The sequence below is a fragment of the Pelecanus crispus genome, chromosome 11 (genome assembly GCF_030463565.1).
Source record: "Pelecanus crispus isolate bPelCri1 chromosome 11, bPelCri1.pri, whole genome shotgun sequence".
In the NCBI taxonomy this organism is placed as follows: domain Eukaryota; kingdom Metazoa; phylum Chordata; class Aves; order Pelecaniformes; family Pelecanidae; genus Pelecanus; species Pelecanus crispus.
The window spans coordinates 20,092,108-20,112,099 of record NC_134653.1 but is presented as its reverse complement, the minus strand read 5'-3'; the positions used below and the strand labels follow the sequence as shown (position 1 = coordinate 20,112,099).

At 43.5% G+C, this 19,992-nt stretch overlaps 1 protein-coding gene across 1 annotated transcript; it reads left to right on the top strand.

Annotated features, from left to right (window-relative positions):
* Window positions 1-3,232: 3,232 nt before the first annotated feature.
* LOC104037491 (lysosomal dipeptide transporter MFSD1-like) lies at window positions 3,233-14,836 on the top strand. Its single transcript, XM_075718980.1, has 13 exons — window positions 3,233-3,255; window positions 3,532-3,632; window positions 6,208-6,332; window positions 6,429-6,484; window positions 7,246-7,389; window positions 7,874-8,032; window positions 9,601-9,716; window positions 10,620-10,720; window positions 12,645-12,756; window positions 13,395-13,532; window positions 13,932-14,071; window positions 14,240-14,351; window positions 14,649-14,836. Exons 1-13 carry the CDS (start codon window positions 3,234-3,236, stop codon window positions 14,763-14,765), a joined length of 1,443 nt encoding a protein of 480 aa, XP_075575095.1. The 5' UTR covers window position 3,233; the 3' UTR covers window positions 14,766-14,836.
* Window positions 14,837-19,992: the final 5,156 nt, after the last annotated feature.

Here is a 19,992-nt window from a genome sequence, read left to right as displayed (position 1 = left end):
GCATGGGGTTGCTGTGACCCAAATGCAGGACCTGGCACTGAGCCTTGTTGAACCTCATACAATTGGCCTTGGCCCATTGGTCCAGCCTGTCCAGGTCCCTCTGCAGGGCTATCCTACCCTCCAGCAGATCCGACACTCCCACCCAGTTTGCTGTCATCTGCAAACTTACTGAGGGGGTACTCAATCCACTCATCCAGATCGTTGATAAAGATGTTAAACAAGACTGGCCCCAAAACTGAGCCCTGGGGAACACCACTCGTGACCAGTCACCAACTGCACTTAACTCCATTCACTACAACTCTCTGGGCTCAGCCAGCCAGCCAGCTTTTTTACGCAGTGAAGAGTATGCCCATCCAAGCCATGAGCCGCCAGCTTCCTAAGGAGAATGCTATGGGAGATGGTGTCAAAGGCTTTGCTGAAGTCCAGGTAAATGACGTCCACAGACTTTCCTTCATCCACCAGGAGGGTCACCAGGTCATAAAAGGAGATCAGGTTAGCCAGGCAGGACCTGCCTTTCATGAACCCATGCTGGCTGGGCCCGATCCCCTGGTTGACCTGCACACACCTGTTGAGTTCAGTCAATATGAACTGTTCCATAATCTTTCCTGGCACCGATGGAAAACAAAACACTTCTGATGGAGAAAATTGGAAATGTGTGTCCAGACTCACTATGCAAAGGAATCCAATATCTTCCACCTATTATTTACATAGCAGGATACTGATATGTATTTTTCATTTCCATCTCTTGGCACCACAGTGAATTTTGTCGAGCATATTAGTATTTTTCATAAGCAATGTGATTGCAACACAGGTTCCTGAAGTGTGATACAAATACCACTAGTGTCACAAACACATCTTAGAAGTGCTACAAAGCTTTGTACAGAACAGGAACCTGCTGCTGCTCCCAGCAGTATTTGTACACACCCCCAATGCTGCTAGTAATGGCTATAGCCTGACAAGAAATCTGAGAATCTGTGGGCTATAGTACCCTGCACGTATGTATTGCTTCCAAGCCTGGAATCTGAGATTCATTCTTTGACTTTAAAAAGTAGTGCTGCCGCAGTATATTGATAGCTGAAAAGGCTCTCCCAGATGCCACTTTAACGACACTTACCAGCACGCATCCTTCATGAAGACATAAATCAGAAATGAAATGAGGGGCAGCACTGTTAGAAAGGATTGGACTCGGGAGCATTTCATAGCTTTTGTAAGGAAGTATCTAAAATAAAAACCCAGCTAGTTTCCTGAAAACCATCATTAGGAAAGCTCTAACCCTAGTTTTTGAATCAATTGCACACACAGTTGTATATGTTTTATACACATACACACACTTTTTTGTATACACGCAAATACCTATATACACACATACACATGTATATATAAATGTTATGTTTTCCAGACATTTCTATTTTTGCTAAATGCTTCTATAAAATGTCATTTTTATTTGACCGAAAGAGTTCCTTTCAAGGAGCTGGTTCTTAAGTTACTGGGTTTAGCTGGGAAGAAGTTTATTTTCTTCATAGCAGCTGATACAGTGCTGTGCTTCAGGCTGGTGAGAAAAACAATGTTGGTAACACAAACATATTTTAGCTGACCAAAGAGATCTCCCATGCCATATAGCATCATGTTCAGCAAGAAAGCGGGGAAAGTTTTTTCCAAGGTAATCATTGCCTGGGGGCAATGCCAGGTGGGCATCAGTCTGTTGATGGCAAGCAATTGCTTGTGCACAACTTGGTTAGTTTTTTCATTGGATTTTTTTCCCCTTCACTTATTAAGCTGTCTGTATCTCAACCCACAAGGCTTTGTGGTTTTTTCCTCACTTTCACCCTTTCGGTTCTCTCCTCCATTCCACTGGGGAAAGTGAGTGAGCAGCTGGGTGGGGGCTCACCTGCTCATCAGGATCAGCCCAAAGCGAACTAATGACAACATAGATCAGCAACGTGAAGCATCCTCTGCACATAAAGTAACAATGCTGTTTCAGCACTCTCCACATCTGCAGCCCAAGGAAGTGAGAAATCATAGTGTAGGATAAAATAAAAAACTTCTACATGGCAGCACAAGCAATGTCTAAAACAACAGCATTTATAAAAAAAGACTAAGAATATCTTGTAGTCTGACTCTGTTCACAAGTCAGATGCTCTTAAAATTGTGAAGTTACTGAACTATTTTTAGTACACACCACCATTGATAAACTTTAACATTTCGTTGGCTACCTGAATAAACTTTGTCTTACTGAACATATAACATGAGCACAGAGAACATTTTGTGACAGGTATCCAGGATGCTTAAGGTTATTTTTTCATCCTGTACCTTTTCCCTGCTGTGTGTGTAATTTTGACCCACTGACATGGGAGCAGGAAGAAACTGCTGGATTCCCAAGTCCTGCTGCTTGCTGTGAAGGACAGCCATGCCACATAACCTTACTCATGTATTTATCAAGCTCTATTTTAAAATCAGGTAAGGCACTGGCCCTCACTGTTGCTATTGTGAGGCTTGCCTTATTTGATGACTCTTTGTGCCTTGTTTGGGTAGAAAATATTCTTCAAACAGGGAGAGAAATATACTTACCCTTTCAATCATATGGGGTTTGGGGTTTTTTTGTGTTTTTTTTTTTTTTTCTCCTTCTTCTGTCCTTGTTTTTATTCTTTTCATTACCAGGACCCTGCTCTTGTGGTGACTAGGAACCTCCAATTTATGCTTGGCTGTTTTCTCTCTATCTGTTCTTGTGCAGTACTGTCTACTAACTTAAATAACCACTCTCTTTCCCCATTTCTTACATGACACAGTTCTATTAACACATCCTAAAAGATACGCCATTTTTTTCACCCAAAACATCACATTTTTGACTCCTGATTCAGTTTATGATGCATTACAAACCATTTTCTTCTGTGCTGCTGTTCCCTAGTCAGCTATCCCACATCTTGTATTTACCCATCAGACTTCTTCCTTTTCTGTGCACTAGTTTTAATTCTCTTTACTAAATTTCCTCTTTTTAACTGAGGATAACTCCTCCAGTTTATCACGCTGCTTTTCAAATCGGATCCTTTCCCTTCAGATTCCTTTCAACCCTTTCCAGCTCTGGCTCAACCGCGGCCTCAACCCGAAGACCGGCGGAGGCTCCCGCAGCGCCAGGCCCGTGCTCCCGCTGCGGGCGGCCCGCGAGAGGGGCGGGGCGGGGCGGGGCCCGAGGCGGGGGGCCGGCGCAGCTGCCGCGGGGAGGCGCGGGCTGAGGCATGGCGGTGGCGGCGGAGCGGGGTGAGTGTCGGCGGGGCGGAGGGGAGGCACGGCCCCGGGGTGCGGGCCTTGAAGGCGGCTGTGGATCTGGCCTCGTCCCACCACTGCCTGCGGGACCCGCACCCCTGGACCCGGCTGGGCCCAGCTGGCCGAGCCGCAGCTGGGGGCTCGCTCGGTGGGGCCGTGCCGTGCCGTGCCGTGCCGTGCCGTGCCGTGCGGTGAGGTGAGGTGAGGTGAGGTGAGGTGAGGTGAGGTGAGGTGAGGTGAAGGGTGAGGTAGGTCCTCTCTGCCCTACAGCCTCCTACAGGTTCGCGGTGCTCCTCTTCAACTGCCTCCTCACCTTCGGCTCCTACTTCTGCTTCGACATCCCCAGCGTCCTGCAGGAGCAGTTCCAGGGGGTAAGTGCTGGGCGTTCATCCGGGCCGCGGCGCTGCAGCAGGGCGGGCAAAAAAAGGCAGAACCAGCAAAACAGAGGCCTTGGTCACCAGTACAGTTTCAAAACCTTTTCTTATGGTGTCAGTATAGGAGTTGTGCTCCAAGGTCTTATGTTGCAGATGCTGGGGGTGAAGGGTTGTTACTGGCATGTTTGCTGTGAAGAAGTTGTATGAAGCCAGGACAAGCCATTAGGGGTTTGAGTTATCACTACTGCCTGGAGAACTGGAAATCTAAAACCTTGCTCAATGATTGTCAGTCCTCTTTCCAAATGACTGTTTGCTACACTTAATCAAGTTCAGAGTTCGAACGGCATTTGTGCCACTCTGCACGTATTGACCCTTATTACGTACACTGGACTGGAAGACTAGCAATGTTGGAGATAGGAGACTAGAAAAGACTTTCTGGGTCTTCAAATCCAAACCTCCTGATACTGCAGGTATCGCATCACACGTTTGTTTGCTACCTGAAAGACAGAGTGGTGCAGGGAGATCACAGGAGGACTCTGTCATCTAAAAACTAGTCGTATTCTTAAATGCTAGAAAATGTTGTTCAAGGTTCAGACTGATAGCCCAGTTGATTTCTGGGATTTCTTCAGGGATGCCGGAGTCCCAAACTTCTTACCTGAATTCCTGAATACCTGACAGATTCTTACTTGACTCATTTACCTGTCATTATTACATTTGTTTCATGTCTTTTGAGAGATGATTTTACTTGTGTGTCATCTGCTGGTAGATTAGTATGTGTAGGCTGGGAATCTCTGTCCTGTTCTTTGCCTGCTTCAATAACAAGGGCAGAAATATATATAGCTTGCATGTAACTTCTTTTTTTTTTTAAATGCAGTTAATCCATAACATTCAGACAGTGAACTCCAGGCTAAATTTGGTGCAGTTTGTCATTGCAAACAGGAGTAAAAAGAAAAAAAAATAGGTCAGTATTTATTCCTTCATCCTCCACAACTTCTGCAGGTCTGTGGGAGAAGAGTCATTTATTTATGGAGTAAAGGAAAGGTTATGTCATATTTTGTTACCTAGGTAACTTTATAGGGTAGTGAAACCAAGCCATATTTTTCTGTGTTAGGTACTGTGCAAACAGTTGTTGTGGTTTAGCCCCTGTTGGCAGCTAAGCACCGCACAGCCACTTGCTCACCCTCCCCTGCAGTGGGATGGGGGAGAGAATCAGAAGGGCAAAAGTAAGAAAACTCGTGGGTTGAGATAAGAACAGTTTAATAATTGAAATAAAATAATAATAATAGTAGTAATAAAAATTGTAATGAAAAGGAGAACAAGAGAAACAAAATCCAAGGAAAAAAAAGTGATGCAATTGCTCACCACCCGCTGACTGACGCCCAGCCAGTTTCTGAGCAGCGACTGCTGCCCCCCGGGCAACTCCCCCCAATTTATATACTGAGCATGACGTCATATGGTATGCAATAGCCCTTTGGTCAGTTTGGATCAACGATCTTGGCTGTGCCCCTTCCCAGTTTCTTGTGCACCTGGCAGAGCATGGGAAGCTGAAGAAGTCCTTGACTAGTGTAAGCACTGCTTAGTAACAACTAAAACATCAGTGTGTTATCAACATTATTTTCATACTAAATCCAAAACACAGCACTATGCCAGCTACTAGGAAGAAAATTAACTCTATCCTAGCCAAAACCAGGACACAGTGTTTTTATCTGTTTACACTCTCATCATATTTTTACTCTGGCGAATTTAGCCTCTACCTGCCTTACACAAGTGGTACAGTGGTAGTCGGAGCATCTAAGACTAGTGCTTGCAGTGGAAACACTTTGTTGTAGAGAACTGCTTCCCCGCAGCTTTGGATGCTTCTACTACAGCAGATCTGAGGAGTTTGTAAATATGATGGCTATATAAAATCATGTGGTTAAAATCACACTTTCCTTGTGCTTATTCAAGACATTAAGCTTGTGCCTACTGGTGTGGAAGACCTAGTGTCCATTTCCTAATGCGGGTAGATTTTTAGTAGTTGGAAGATCTAGGGTTTCTTCCTGATCATACGGTGTTGAAGAGATGTTGCTTTTCAGTAGCAAAACCGACATTATTAAATCATGCTAGGACTACCAGTTTCCTACTGTTCAGCAAATGCTTTATAGCTGTGAATTAATATGGACTACTGCTAAGTTTCATATTTACACACTGTTCAAGACTTTATAGTACCGTATGAAGAGTCAGATCAAGCTAAACTATAGCCCAGAAACTAAGGGATCAAATAAATCTCATGGTACAGTCTCCTGGCTTTTCTTTTAGACTGAAATGTGTATAAAAGTGCTGAGCCCCTGCCATTACTGCCACAGAACAGGAAAGGGAAGACATGACATGCCCATGGCCAGTCATTTCTCATTTGGCAAGAGCTGGCTTCCTGGGAGAAGACACAAGTCCTCTAATTCCTGGTCATGGAAGTGGGAACTGAGTAGGAGAAATAGAAATCTAGTAGGCAAGAACTTAACTTCATTTTTAAAGGAATAGATGGGTTTTCATTTGTGTCTGCTGCCTAACACAGGCTCTGTGACTTGTTTTGCAGAACTTGACCTGCTCCAATGGAACCCATCATAACAGCACCAGGCATAATAGCACGCTGGACTGTGTTGAAGGCTTGGGAATGACACCTGCACAATACAATTTGTTGTACGCAATCTATGCTTGGACGTAAGTCACTTTTCTCTTGCTTTGGGGAGGCAGGGTAGTTTGCTGGTTGCTTCCCAGCAGCAAGACACAAATGTTTCTGTTCTTGTTTTCTCCTAGAAATGCAGTAGTGGTTATTCTGGCTGGATTCCTGATTGATAAACTAGGAAATAGCTGTAAGTTCTGAGGATCGATTAATTTATTCTTATACTGAAGTGGGATTTCAGGCTATTCTTTCAGTGCAAAGGGATCATCAAAGGTTCTACTTCAGTAAGATCACAGAGGGATGGGAAAGGAGGGCCGGCTCTGTGTGCAGAGTGCGTGACGGTTAGTTGAGTAGCTCCATGAAGGCACCTGAGACGTTGTCATCCTTTGACCACTGACTTACCTGCATTTACACAGCAGTGCAGTAAACGTGCTTTCCTCTGACACGCATGTAACAGGGAATAGTTGTCTGTTTTCGATGGGACAAACTGATAAAAGTAGTGTTCTTTTCCCTGCTCTGACATTTGTTCTGGTGTATGCCATAATCTAAGACCCAGCAGTCCCAGCAAATGCAGTTATGCTCTCTCTCTGTGTCACAGAGGTAAACATTTTACAGATGAGGTAACAGAGGCACAGAGGAGATCACTTGCTCTAGGCCATAGTCTGTAGTGGAGCTCAGGACAGGAACAGGGACTCTCTAGAGTTCAGAATCCTCTATCTGACTTATTCTGCCTCTGTAACCTTCCACCATGATAATATCATTATTTTGAGGATTCCCAGGTCATTTTATAAAGAGACCAGTCTTTACAAAATTAAAATAATGAGGGTAAACTGATGGAAGCCCACAGGTTTACTGGCGTGTTTTGAGGTTGCTCTTTTGCTTTTGGACAAAGAATGCTTTTGTCCTGATGTCTGTTGAGGTTTGTGTATTTTTTTTTCTGTTTTTCCCTAGTTGGTGTCTTTGTTTTCTCTCTTCTGACTGTGCTGGGATCATCAATATTTGCTCTAGGCTCACATTTCAAGGGGTCGCCATACCTCCTTCCAATGATGCTAACAGGAAGACTGCTCTTTGGCTCTGGGAATGGGTCACTTACTAGTAAGGAATTCACATTCTTAATTATGCCTCATGACCACAAGGTCATGATACATTTTTATTTTGCCTCCTAGACCCTAGTCTAACCAGTCAACTTTACCTGCTCTGCACCAGGAACCTACGTCGCTAACAGAAGAGCACTGCACCTTGAAGGGTTGCATGGATTTAATGTGTGCCGAAATGTTTAAAAGTCTTCCCCTCTAACAAGATTGTCCTCCCAAGGGTGGGGACTGAAATGTGATTGCTATGTCTTTGGGATTATTTTTGCTTGCCTTATTTGAGGGATAAGTCACCTTCCACGTCCCAGCATGATTTAGTACGTTTTAAAGTGGACTGTGAAGTTGACATGTGCTACCTCCACTTAGGATGCATAGTGGTCTCTTACCCCAGCTCAAGCACTCTAGCTTAAGAGGCTGTGTTTGTTGCTTCTGTGCAATGCTCTTGGCCAAATCTGTCTATTCAAGAGAGGATTTTTGTCTTCTCCAAGTTGTGCAGAATCGTATCACAGCCTTCTGGTTCAAGGGGAAGGAACTGCCACTGGCATTTGGGCTGACTCTGTCTTTCTCCCGTCTTGAGAGTGTCCTCAACTTCTTCTTCACCCAGCAGTTTGAGACAAAATTTGGAATGCAGTGGACGCTCTGGGGAGGTGAGTTTCTTTGGTGACTTGGCCTTTTGTTTTCTAGACCTGAGGCTAGCCTGTTTTGTCCAGTTCTGAAAAGTACCTGAAAGAGATAGTGAAGTTAGTGGCAGGAGGCACATTATTTTCCAGTTCTTCCTGTTGCTTTCGGTATGCAGTGGAGTGGTGTTTTCTTCACTGATGCCTGAAAACCCTCTCTAAAGCTGTAGTGTCAGCCTGACAGTTTTGTCTGCGGTTTTCTTGAGATATTTTAACATCTGTAGTCACAGGTAGTCAGTACTTAATGTAGGTTTACTCCCATGGAATGGAAACTTCAGAGTGAAACAGAAAAGGAATCTAATGCGTTTGTTCTGTATGTTATCTAGCAGAACTTGCTGGTTCTGTAGTAGTATCTGTATTGGTCTCAGCATAAGATGCCTTGCATGTGGACTGAGCAAAACTGTAGGTTTAAATTACTGTGAGAAGCAGAATCTGAATTACATGTTTCTTAGTGTGAATCTGTTCTAGGGCTCATATCTTTAGAAGATTTGAGTTTCTGTCCTCTCTTTGGTGCAGTGAGATGGGATCTGTCACTAGTGGAAGGGATGATGTGTTTCACAGTGCGGTTAAGTAGTGGCACTCAGGTACTCTAGTGTGCTGGAATGGTGATGTTAAGGAGACCTGCCTCAGGGCATCCTTTGTGTACAAAGAATCAGCGATTATAGGAAAGTGGTATTTCCCAAACAACAAAACACTATGGGCCATTACCCATGGAAAAGAGGATGCATATGTGAGATAAATCTCTTGCAGAAATTGAAACCCGTTGCTCTCCTCTGATTCTAGCTCTCAGAGAGGAAATTGGGATAGGCATGGCATGTTGCATCCCATCTGACACCATTAGTTTCATGCTCAGGCAGCATTTGCAAGCACAGCACAGTGACTTCAGTAGCCCGTGAAGGGACAGTGTGTATGCATCACAGAGATTGTTTTGGCTCTTTGGAAAATGAAACGGATACAGATCTCTTTCTGAGAGAAGGATGTCTGCAGCAGATGCCCGTTGCCAAACTTGCTTCTGGCATACCCAGCATGATCTGACTGCCTTCTCTGGGGCCGAGTGTGCTAACAGGTCAGATTGCTGTAGTAACTGCAGTAGGTCACAGAAATGAAGAGGTGTAATTTGGCTTCCAGTACCAGCCCGTGTGTGATACCTCTCCTGCTCATGGGACCACGGAAGTTTCTTAATGTTTGGCTTGTTTTAACCTTGCGTTTGTTATGCATAGGCCTGCTGCAGTTTAGAAGGCATTCTGGCCGTAGTCCAACAAAGTGTCTGTCTTTAGAGACAGGTGGGGCTTCAGTTTCATTGGCTTCTGGCAATTCTGCAGTGCATTGGAAGTTTAGTGGGCAAAGACCTCAAGGACTCTGACTGGGTGGTCAGAGGTAAATGGTCCTACTGTATGGCTGCAGTAGGGAAGGCTGTTAATGTTAAGAGAAGCCAGGAGCAGGAGTCATGGAGAATGCTGCGTATTACATGCTGTTGGTTTTGTCATTCAGCGCTCTCCACACTGAGGAATTTCTGACACCTCTTGTGTCTTTTCCAGGTACCCTGCTCTATGTGCTTGGTTTTGTTTCAGCCCTCACAGTCAGCATACTAGATAAAGTGGGCATGAAGCAACTGGGCTTGGATGGGGTTATCCATCAAGAATCCAGAAAAGTGGTATGTGGTGCACAGACAGCTTTTCCATCTCAATCTTGAAAGCCTGGGGTGCATGAGCACTGCTTTTGCAGTGCAGGGAAGCCTGCAGTAGTAAGAGCTGGTCCTGGCCAGAAGAGGGCATTAACACCTACTTGGTTAAATCTTGCAGATTAGCTCTTCAGGTACATCTGAGGATATTGCATCTGCAAGCCACCAATGTCTAAATTTTCTGTTCAGAGTCTATGTATTTGCAGCCTTCCAGAGAGCTGAGTTAGCAATCTGAACAGCATAACTTTTCTGAGCCAGTTACTTCTTGACTGTAGGTGGCTCAGAGGAGGATTTTGTGCATAAAACTAGATAGTAGCCTCTCTCTGGAACTGCTTTCTAGCTCACAGGATCCATGATAGAAAATAGCTGATCTGGTCAGTACTGAACTATCTTCTGCCAGCCCTTATCTTCCATTCCTCCTTGCATTCTTCTGTCTAAGGACAAGCGTTACAGGCAATAGGTTGCCGTTTTTATGGCACTTAAATCTATTAGACAGCTTGCTTCTCATGACAGTATTCTTACTGGTTTCTGTATCTCAGTGTTGTGACTCCTGTTTATACTGTATCTTTCCACTGTGTTGCACTTAAGGTTTTGCAGTAGGCTCTTAATAGAGCCTGCTTAGAATAGCGTCTTGCAGACATAACCTTTATAAAAATAAGAAAGTTTTTTTTGTTTTCTTTACTGAATAGTGTTAAGGAAGGAATGCTTTGGATACAGCACATGCCAAATTTCGCTGAGGTACATGAGCTGCTTTTCAACTCCCTTTTACCTGCTGTTCTTAAATTTTTTGTGACCTTCAATGGCTTGGAGAAAGTGACATTAATGTGAAGCTGAAGACTATTTCATGGAGAGTGAGGGCATATCTTATCTTTGCAGTGCATTCAGGACATCTGGCAACTTCCCCTTCGCTACTGGCTCCTGGTCCTCACCATCATGTTCTTCTACAATGGACTCTTCCCCTTTGTGGCGGATGCCAGGTATTGCTCTATGGATGTAGTCCTGCTGACTGATACAAGCCTATCGGAACCCTGCAGGCCCTCAATTTTTAGTGGACTGGGATATACGGGGGTAATATGCTTTTTCCTTCCACCCATGAAACATGGAGAAACATGCCTTTAACACTTAGTTAAAGAATATGAGAGTTCTTTGACCTTTCTTTCCCTTCAAAGGTGAGGGAGGCTTCTGAAGGAAAGCAAAAATAACTTAAAGGGAAATGATTCATCCAATATTTAAAGCTTGGAACAGTGCTAAAGGAGGATCAGAAGGATTTGGGAGGAGGGGAAGAAATAGTTTATTTAAAAGATAGCCCATTAGACATTTCACCTTTTTGGTAGCCCAACAAAGTAGCTGTCTTTTGAACTGGGTGGGGTGTTAGCTTCACAGGCCTTGGGCAGTTCTGTCCTGCGGTTCCTGCATGTTGCCTGCTGTGTTTGGAACAAAGCTAAGTTTGCAGCACCCTGCACTTGTGAGGAAGCCTTTGCATCCCAGTGCAAGGCTTGCAGACTTCCTTTTTTATGCCTTCATTTGCTTAAAACAAAGAAGCAACCTGCCCAACTAAATTGGGACTGGGGTCTGCCACAGACTTGTCATTTTGCTGCTTTTTTCCTGCTTATGGATGATGCGGCTTCTACCACATAATGAGTATGAACTTTTATATTAGTAAAGGCCTGCAGAAAAAAAAAAGAAAATTATTTTGGTAGTATTTCATTAGTGATGTATGGTAAGCCACTGTGAAATCAGGAGTGAAGAAATGGCATCAACATTGTCATAACAAATGTACAAGTGACCTCTTATTAGTAAAATAAAGACATTCAAGATGGCAAAGATCGTCAAGGCCTTGATGAGATGGGTTTTCTATCAGTTGCCCTCTCATTTTAACTGAAAACAGTGTCTGTTGATCACACAGAATCCTCATTTCTGCAATTCTGCCTCCCTGCAGAATTTTTTTTTTTTTTGCTCCCTGTGGAGCAAAAGTTCAGGCACCAAGTCATGTTTCACACGTCTTTTCTTGCAAAAAAATGCTATGATACTTCACAGTTGGAAAAATAATGGTCCCAAGGCCACTGCTCTTTGGCAAATTCTGTTGCAGTAAATCTTCAGGTAACAGTGTCTTGTTTCATACCTTGCTGACAACACAAGCTGTAAAGGCTTATTATTACTAATGGTAGGTAGCCATGCAAGTAGCCAAACCAGGTTTAAGAAGCTACAAGATCTCTAAATAAACTAGCCTTTCTAAGCTGTTACAACTGTATGACTGTAAATTCTGTAAAGAATTTGAGTAAGTTTTAATGCCATGTTTGCATATCCCTGACAAAGGTGAAAGGCTGACTTCTGACAATGAAAATAAAACTTGGTTTGTATGTTTTCTGCTTTAACGAGAAGTCTCCTTAAAGATGCCAAGGGGGAATTCCTAGTACTTCTAAAACGCAGGTGTTCAATTTAAATGCTGATCTTTGCTGCTGGATTATTTTAAAATATTTTTCCTGCCCCTGAGCACTCTCACCCTTGGATTGATAATGCTTTCTGTCTCTTCAAAGAGAATGTGAAAAAATCTATCTGTATGTTTTGGACAGGTGATGGCAAATTGCTGCTTGTGAGCTGTGCCGATGTAATTGAACATATGCCCAACTTTAACCTGCAGTTTTACTCTGCACTTGCAGAAGTGTCTTGAAAGCGGGCATTTAAGCTACCAGCTTCTCTATGGCGTGAACCAATTAAAGAGAAAATAAGACAACAAAGGCTTGGCACTACAAACCAGATGGAATCAAACTTGTTTACAAGCCCCCTCATTAAAACCCTTCCTGTCTGTATGTTTGTGCTCAGACTTACTTTCTGTCAAAATAACCAGATCAAGAATCCTAATCATGGAATTCCCCCCTCCCCCTTTCGTTTTATTTTTAGCAAGTTTATCCAGGATAAATATTCTGGTTACAGTCAGCAGGCAGCTGCTTATATTGCTGGGGCAGTGTACGACAGCTCCCTCGTTCTCTCTGCAGCAGTTGGCATACTAATTGTGAGTACGCAAACCCAGAAGTGCTTGCTGATAACTTTTTCCTAATTTTTTGCCTTTGTTGCAACCCCTTCAACCAGAATTTAGCTTGTTGTTGCTGAACAAGCAGTCCTTTAATTCCTTGCAAACTGCGAGATGCACTTTAGTCTGAATTAAATTGCAAGAAATAATGTTAACCTGTTCTTCCCTCTGTCCCTTAATTACGCTACAGTAGCATCAAACCATGGCAAGTGGCTGTATGTTTTGAGAAGTCTGAGACTGGAACAGAAAGGATCAGGATAAGCTTTGCAAGTAGATGGGAAAGGACAACTTGCATGTAACCAGTCCCTGTTTTGTCAAACTCTTCCCTTCGTTATTTCCATAATAGTCAGGGCGTAATGCTGTGTTTTTCCTCTCCCTTTATTAAAGCCTGCCATTTCATATGAATACTGGACACTGATTCTCTGACAAGCATTTCAGTCTCAGTTCAGGAGTATGCAGGAGGAACTAGTAATAACTAGTCTGCTACAATATCAACAACTAGAAAATTACATGTTACTGCCACTCATGCCAGTCCACTTTTGCGCAGCTGCTCATGTCACCAGGATCTGTGGGAAGCACGGATTCCTTGTAAGAGGCCTTCTGTTTGTTTCCTTTACCAGGACTACATTGGACTGAGAGGCATCTTTGCTGTTGGCTGTGCTGCGTTGACTCTGCCGGTCTTCACTCTCCTGGCATTTACGTTTGTTCCTCCATTAGTCTCTACCATCTGGTTGGGGATTACTTACTCCTTTGCTGCTGTAAGTTCACAACCGCACTGCTGCAGTTGAGTGTTTTGTGGCTGTATTCTGTCTACATCCTGGATGGCATATGTCACTGCCCGTGTGTCCTGATGAGCAGGTTTAGCAGCCACAGTTTGAAGTCATTGGCTCCCCAATCCTGAAGACTTTGGTTAGTACCAAATAACCCCAAAGAATCAATATGGAACAAAATGCAAAGCAGAGTAAGGGACCATTTGATACAGCGTGGTGGGGAACAGTCTAGAACCAGCCAATAGGCTGGGCCGGATAAACATCAGATGTTTTTGAAGAGAAAGTATAAATGTTTATTTAGTGGGAATAATTCTTTTTAAACCAATGACAATCTAACACCTTTAAATAAGGCTTTGAGTTAATTCCTCTTCTCATTACTCCCACCAGGCTAGTATGTGGCCATCCATACCTCTTGTGGTCCCCCAGGCAACTTTAGGGACAGCTATGGGGCTTGCAACTTCTGTGCAGATGACTGGAGTTGGCCTTTCGAATCTGATTGTTGGACACATTCTAGGAACAAAGTCCAGGTGAGAATGCTTTTTCTTTTTTTTTCAAGCAGAGACATCAGCAGTGCTTTAGTGGAGCGGTGTGAACGGAAATCAGCATCTTTGCAACCTGATGCTGCAAGGAACTATAGAGGTGCCTTAAATATCTTCAAGTGGCTGGTTGTTCTATCCTGTTTTGGCCTTTTCTAGTGAATTAAAGATCCCCCTGTGGCACTGGCAACAGATGATGATCTTTATGTTGGCAAACACTGTCGCATGCATTGTTGCCTCTGTTAGCCTCAATGCTGTGGACAAGAAACAGGTAAGTGTGATAAAAGGTGAAGAACAGCCTTGCCTCACCGAGTTACTTTTATTGATGTAATAGCTGTTGTGTATATATATAAGTAATTCCTCTGACATAAAAATTGGACTCATAAAAAGAGAACTATCTGCTAAAATACTGGTGCAGTGCATAGTAGTCTTACCCTGTATCAAGCTATTGGTGGCTGTATTTTTTTGCAAGAAGATGAGGGGAAGGGCCGGGCCACAGCTGTAGTAATATATGTGTACAGGAAGAACAATATCCTTTTTGTCATTAATTGCTTCTTTGAATTTCTAGGGTGGGACACTGAACAGAACAAGAAAGGGAGCACCTGTGGAGCAGGAGGACAGAGACCCTGCTGATGCAGCACCGCTCCTTGATGATGAAACAGGAAATGAAGACTCTGTCAGCTGAATCTTTGCAGTGCAAGAACAATGATGGCTGCCAGACACAGCACTGATCACTTCTGTTTGTTTGAAAGTGGATTTTTAGTCTGTGTATGTTAAACATCTTGAAAGGGAGTCTTGAAGGGAATTGCCTACAGAAAGGGAATGTTTCCACTTTCTTATGCCTGGCACACAAGTGAAAGGTGTCTGTTGTATGGTTCTTAGGCATTCTCCAACATAGAAAAACCTGCATGGAGCACCTTAAGAACTACAGTAAGTGAAACTAACCTAGCTGAAGCTTGTTGATAAGCTATTAGTTGCTTTTCACCCTTGCATCAAAACTGCCCACATAAGGTGTGCCTCCCTGGTCCACCACTGTTTCTCTGTCACAAAAATCCTGTACATCAGCACTTGCTAATCCAAGTACCTTGGTAGGCCTGTTGTTTCAGTTACTGCTCAGGATTAGCATGCATCTTTCACAAATTATGTATCCATGCAAGTGACACCATCATTATTCTTTAGGTAGAAGACTGAATTAATCAAATTGATTACCTTTTGCCCACAAGCCCAGCTTAACTGCTTATTAACTTACTAGAAATGCTTCTGTAAGCTGTGCCTATTCATTTGCCTTCAAAAGCGTAAAAGGTTTTGATCTGAAATTCTGTCCTTTAAACCAGGGTCCTCTTACTCATGAATGCTAGAGGCTTATTTTGCTCAGCCAACTGCCCTTTTCACTATGCAAAACGCTCACACTCACACAGTGTTTTACAAAAGCACAAAGGATGCTTTAAGAATGAAGTAAACTAACATAGCCAAGTATGAGGAATGCTGAAGTGAATGACATGTAAATTATTACAAATTCTTACTAGAAAGAGCAGCTCTGCTCAAGTTGCATTTAATATAAACAATAATAGATTGAAAGCAGTTTAGACACTGACAGTGTCCAGTAAAGTCACATTTTAAGTAGCTGTCACAGAGGACAAATCCACCCATCAAAGCAAAGTTTTCTTAAACAGATTTACTGAAGAAAATGTGTTCAGAGAGCAACATCTTCTAAATTTTAAGTTACACTGTGAATTCATCTCACACCACTGACAAAGGATTTCCCTGTTGGAGTCTGGTGCAGCAGAAATTTGGGGATGGGGTGAGAAGTCATAGAACTGTAAAATCACAGACTTTAGTTTGGCAGCAACTGCCTGAGATCATCTAGTCAACACCCTCTGCTCTGGAAGGGTCAACAGGAGCAGGTTGCCCAGGACCATGTCTGGTCAGAGCCTGAGCATCTCCACAGATGGAGACTCTACAACCTCTCTGGGCAACCTGTCCCTGTGTTTGAGCGCCCTCACACTAAACAAGTGCTTCCTTGCATTCAGCTGGAATTTCATGTGGTTTAATTTGTGCCTGTTGCCTCTTGTCCAGAGAAGAGTCTGGCTCCGTTGTCCTCACTCCCTCCCAGCAGGTACTTAAACACACTGATAAGATCTCCCTGAGCCATCTCTTCTCCAGGCTGAACAGCCCCAGGTCTCTCAGCCTCTCCTCCTGTGAAGGATGCTCCAGTCTATTTACCACCTTTCTCATACTAGGAAGCCCAAAACTGGACTCAGTACTCCATTTGAGGCCTCACCAGTGTTTTCACTCAGCCGGTAAATCAAACTCCTGCTAGACTGTGGCCTTAAGTACATCCCTCAGCCTCTAGTCACTGTAGTACTCCTCAGTGCTGAAATCCTGCAGCTGCATTTTTTTCATAGTGGAAAAAAATCCCATGGTTTCCAAATGCAATCATGAAAAAAACCACATGCAACAGTACTATATAGTCATGTTGGAGGTTTGTGTACAGAAGAAAGTATGTGTTCAACAGAGCTGATTTTTTTGTGTCAATACCAACACCTAGCTTAAAAGCAGTGACTTCAGCCTGGCTGGCAGGATTCATCAGCTTTCTCAGTTTCTATACCATACAATGCTGCAGCTGAACTCAATGGGGCTGGTCCTGTAACGTGCTGGGATAGCCACTGAAAGTCCTGTACTTGGTTCTTCATGGAAGAAGCTCAAAAGGCAGCCATTCCTGTTTGCCATCCCATGATTTACTTCCAAATTACCAGAAAAGAAACTTTACTCTTCTGTTTTGAACAAGAGTTGTGACATACTTTCCTTAAAATCTGCCACTGGTTGACAAGGTTCATGATGATGTGGCACTGGAAATCTCACTGCCTACTCTACTAGCTTTCACTGTGAGTCATGCCTGCATATTTAGAATCATTGAGGTTGGAAAAGACCTTTAAGATCATCCAGTCCAACCATTAACCCAACACTACCAAGTCCACCACTAAACCAATTCAGGGTAGAGTAGTAATTAATTTCATGTTTCCTGGCTTCGTGGCTGGGTTATTTTTTAATGAAAGGAAAACTAGGAATCACTAAGGTTGGAAAGGACCTCTAAGATCATCAGTCCAACACCACCATGCCCACTAAACCATGTCCCAAAGTGCGACATCTACCCGTTTTTTGAACACTTCCAGGGATGGTGACTCCACCACCTCTCTGTGCAGCCTGTTGCAATGCTTCACTACCCTTTCCGTGAAGAAATTTTTCCTAATATCCAATCTAAACCTCCCCTGGTGCAGCTTGAGCCCATTTCCTCTCGTCCTATCACTAACTACTTGGGAGAAGAGACCAACACCCACCTCACTACAGCCTCCTTTCAGGTAGTTGTAGAGAGAGATAAGGTCACCCTTCAGCCTCCTCTTCTCCAGAAGACTTGTTCCCCTTATTAAAAAATAACTTCACCAGCTTCATTGCCCTTCTCTGGACACGCTCCAGCACCTCAATGTCCTTGTACTGAGGGGCCCAAAACTGAACACAGTATTTGAGGTGCGGCCTCACCTGTACTCAGGTACAGGGGAACGGTCACTTCTCTGCTACTGCTGGCCACACTGTTCCTGATACAATATATTTCCTACCTTCACCACCTATAAGGAGAACTTCTGTTGGCTGCAGCAGTTTTTGTAGATACCATCGTACTAAGATCCCTGCACATGCTTTTGAAAACCCCTTTAATATAACCTGAAGATGTGGGGAGATTCTAGTGACCTTCAAGTCTGTTGCACAAAGACCATCTTTAGGCTGGGAGGGTTCTACTAGAGCCTCCTACAGGCAAAGAGTTGTTCTCAGAAGACCACTCATGTCTTTCAACTCAGATTAATAAAGCTTGAAGCTGACATAACAGCAAGGAGGCAGAGAATCAGCCTTCCTGCAACAGTACCTGCTCATCTCCATTAGACTTCAACACCTTCCTGTTACTCCTGTTTAACTGCTTTTTTCATTAATTACTCCACTGATGACAGGAAAAGTGCCTTCACTTTGCCTGTCTTCCCAAATTTGCTCAACACCTGTTGAGATACCAGAGCTCACTTCTGAGAAACTTTTTACAAAGTAACTGTATGGCTCTACTTTCTTTGAGCTTCTCATGAAAATGATAGGGTGGCATTCACAGAGGTCAACATGCTGCAAGAAATAGAAAGAAACAATCAGCTGGGTTTGTTTAATTTTTGTAGTATTGCACTGATCATGTATACAGGTAACTGAACTCCCCCACACCTCTCACCCTAGCCTTGGGCAACCCTGGAAAAGGTAAGCTTTTTTCAGCAATATTCTTTGGCAGAACTTTCCTCTTGCGTAAGACACAGTGGATTGCAACTCTTAAAATATAAACTGTGAAACTTGGAAGTGGACTTTAATTCAGGCAACTTGCACCCAGGTGGAATTTTTTTTTTTTTGCTCATCATGCTCCAGAGCATGCTCCCAGAAGCCAGAATGTTAAACACTTTTACACAGTGGAGCAACTGTGAGAATTTTTCAGGGAACATACCAAAACAGTTACTCATTTAGTGTTTAAATAATTGTCTCCACACAACACTACTTTACATATATGTTCTCTCACTAAACAAGCCCCAAGAATGTACTTTAGATATTCCAAGTCTGATTAACCTCTATAAATCCTTTAAAAAAATCCCCAGTAATGCTACTTAAAACACTGACAGAGAGGACATTAATCTTCCTATATAAGAGTGCAAAATGGGCTATTATCAACTGTTACGCAGTGATGTAGCGGAAGGACAGTATCAGACAGTGCTTGCTTAACAGGTATTGCATGGAAGCCAGCAGTCTTAATGGGGGAAAAGATGCACTGATCTGGGTTAATCAGGTTCACAGGGGATCAGGAGGGATGACATACTGCAGCTGGGCTGTTCATTAGAACAGTATGGTACTAGATGGGCATGGTGACATTTAGGAACTAAGCAGCAGCTATGCTAGAATTGTACACATGACTTACGAAAGCATGCAAGTCATCCTTTAACTGCTTCCCAAGCTAAGCTTATTATAACAGATATAATAATTTTCCTTCCAAGACTGAAACAGTAACCTGGATAGTATTCTATCCCAAGTGTTTAAGCTACAGAACTTCAATTTAGGTGCAAAGCAATGAGGTAATTGTATAGTTGCAAAGTGAAACTATACTGTAGTCTGCTAGCTGGCAGCAGTTCAAAGAAGGACAATCCTTTGTTGCTAATGTGTTCTCTATCAAGGATATTCACATGTTCCCACACTACGCAGATGCTACCCAAAGCATTGTGCATGCTTCAGAGAAGAGTTCTGAACTATAAATGGCAAAACTCTCAGTGCGAAATACGGAAGTCACTGTAGAAACAAGTCCTGTCTGAGAGGCTCTGTAGGGCATCACAGTCTGTAAATTCATAGAATCATAGAATGCTTTGGGTTGGAAGGGACCTTTAGAGGTCATCTAGCCCAACCCCCCTGCAGTGAGCAGGGACAGCTTTAACCAGATCAGGTTGCTCAGAGCCCCATCCAACCTGACCTGGAATGTTGCCAGGGATGGGGCCTCTACCACCTCTGTGGGCAACCTGTTCCAGTGCTTCACCACCCTCATTGTAAAAATCTTCTAATGTCTAGTCTAAATCTATTCTTCTTTAGTTTAAACCCGTTATTCCTTGTCCTGTCACAACAGGCCTTATTAAAAAGATTCTCCCCATCTTTCCTGTAGGCCCCCTTTAAGTATTGGAAGGTCACAATAAAATGTCCTCGCAGCCTTCTCTTCTCTAGGCTAACAATCCCAACTCTTTCAGCCTGGCCTCATAGGAGAGGTGCTCCAGCCCTCAGATCATTTTGGTGGCCCTCTTCTGGACCCGCTCCAGCAGCTCCATGTCCTTCTTGTGCTGAGGGCCCCAGAGCTGGATGCA

Coding starts and splice junctions, on each gene's coding strand:
- LOC104037491 (XM_075718980.1), top strand. CDS start 3,234: ATGGCGGTGGCGGCGGAGCGGG. Junction 3,256..3,531: donor GGCGGTGGCGGCGGAGCGGG/GTGAGTGTCGGC, acceptor TCTGCCCTACAG/CCTCCTACAGGTTCGCGGTG. Junction 12,757..13,394: donor CAGCAGTTGGCATACTAATT/GTGAGTACGCAA, acceptor TTCCTTTACCAG/GACTACATTGGACTGAGAGG.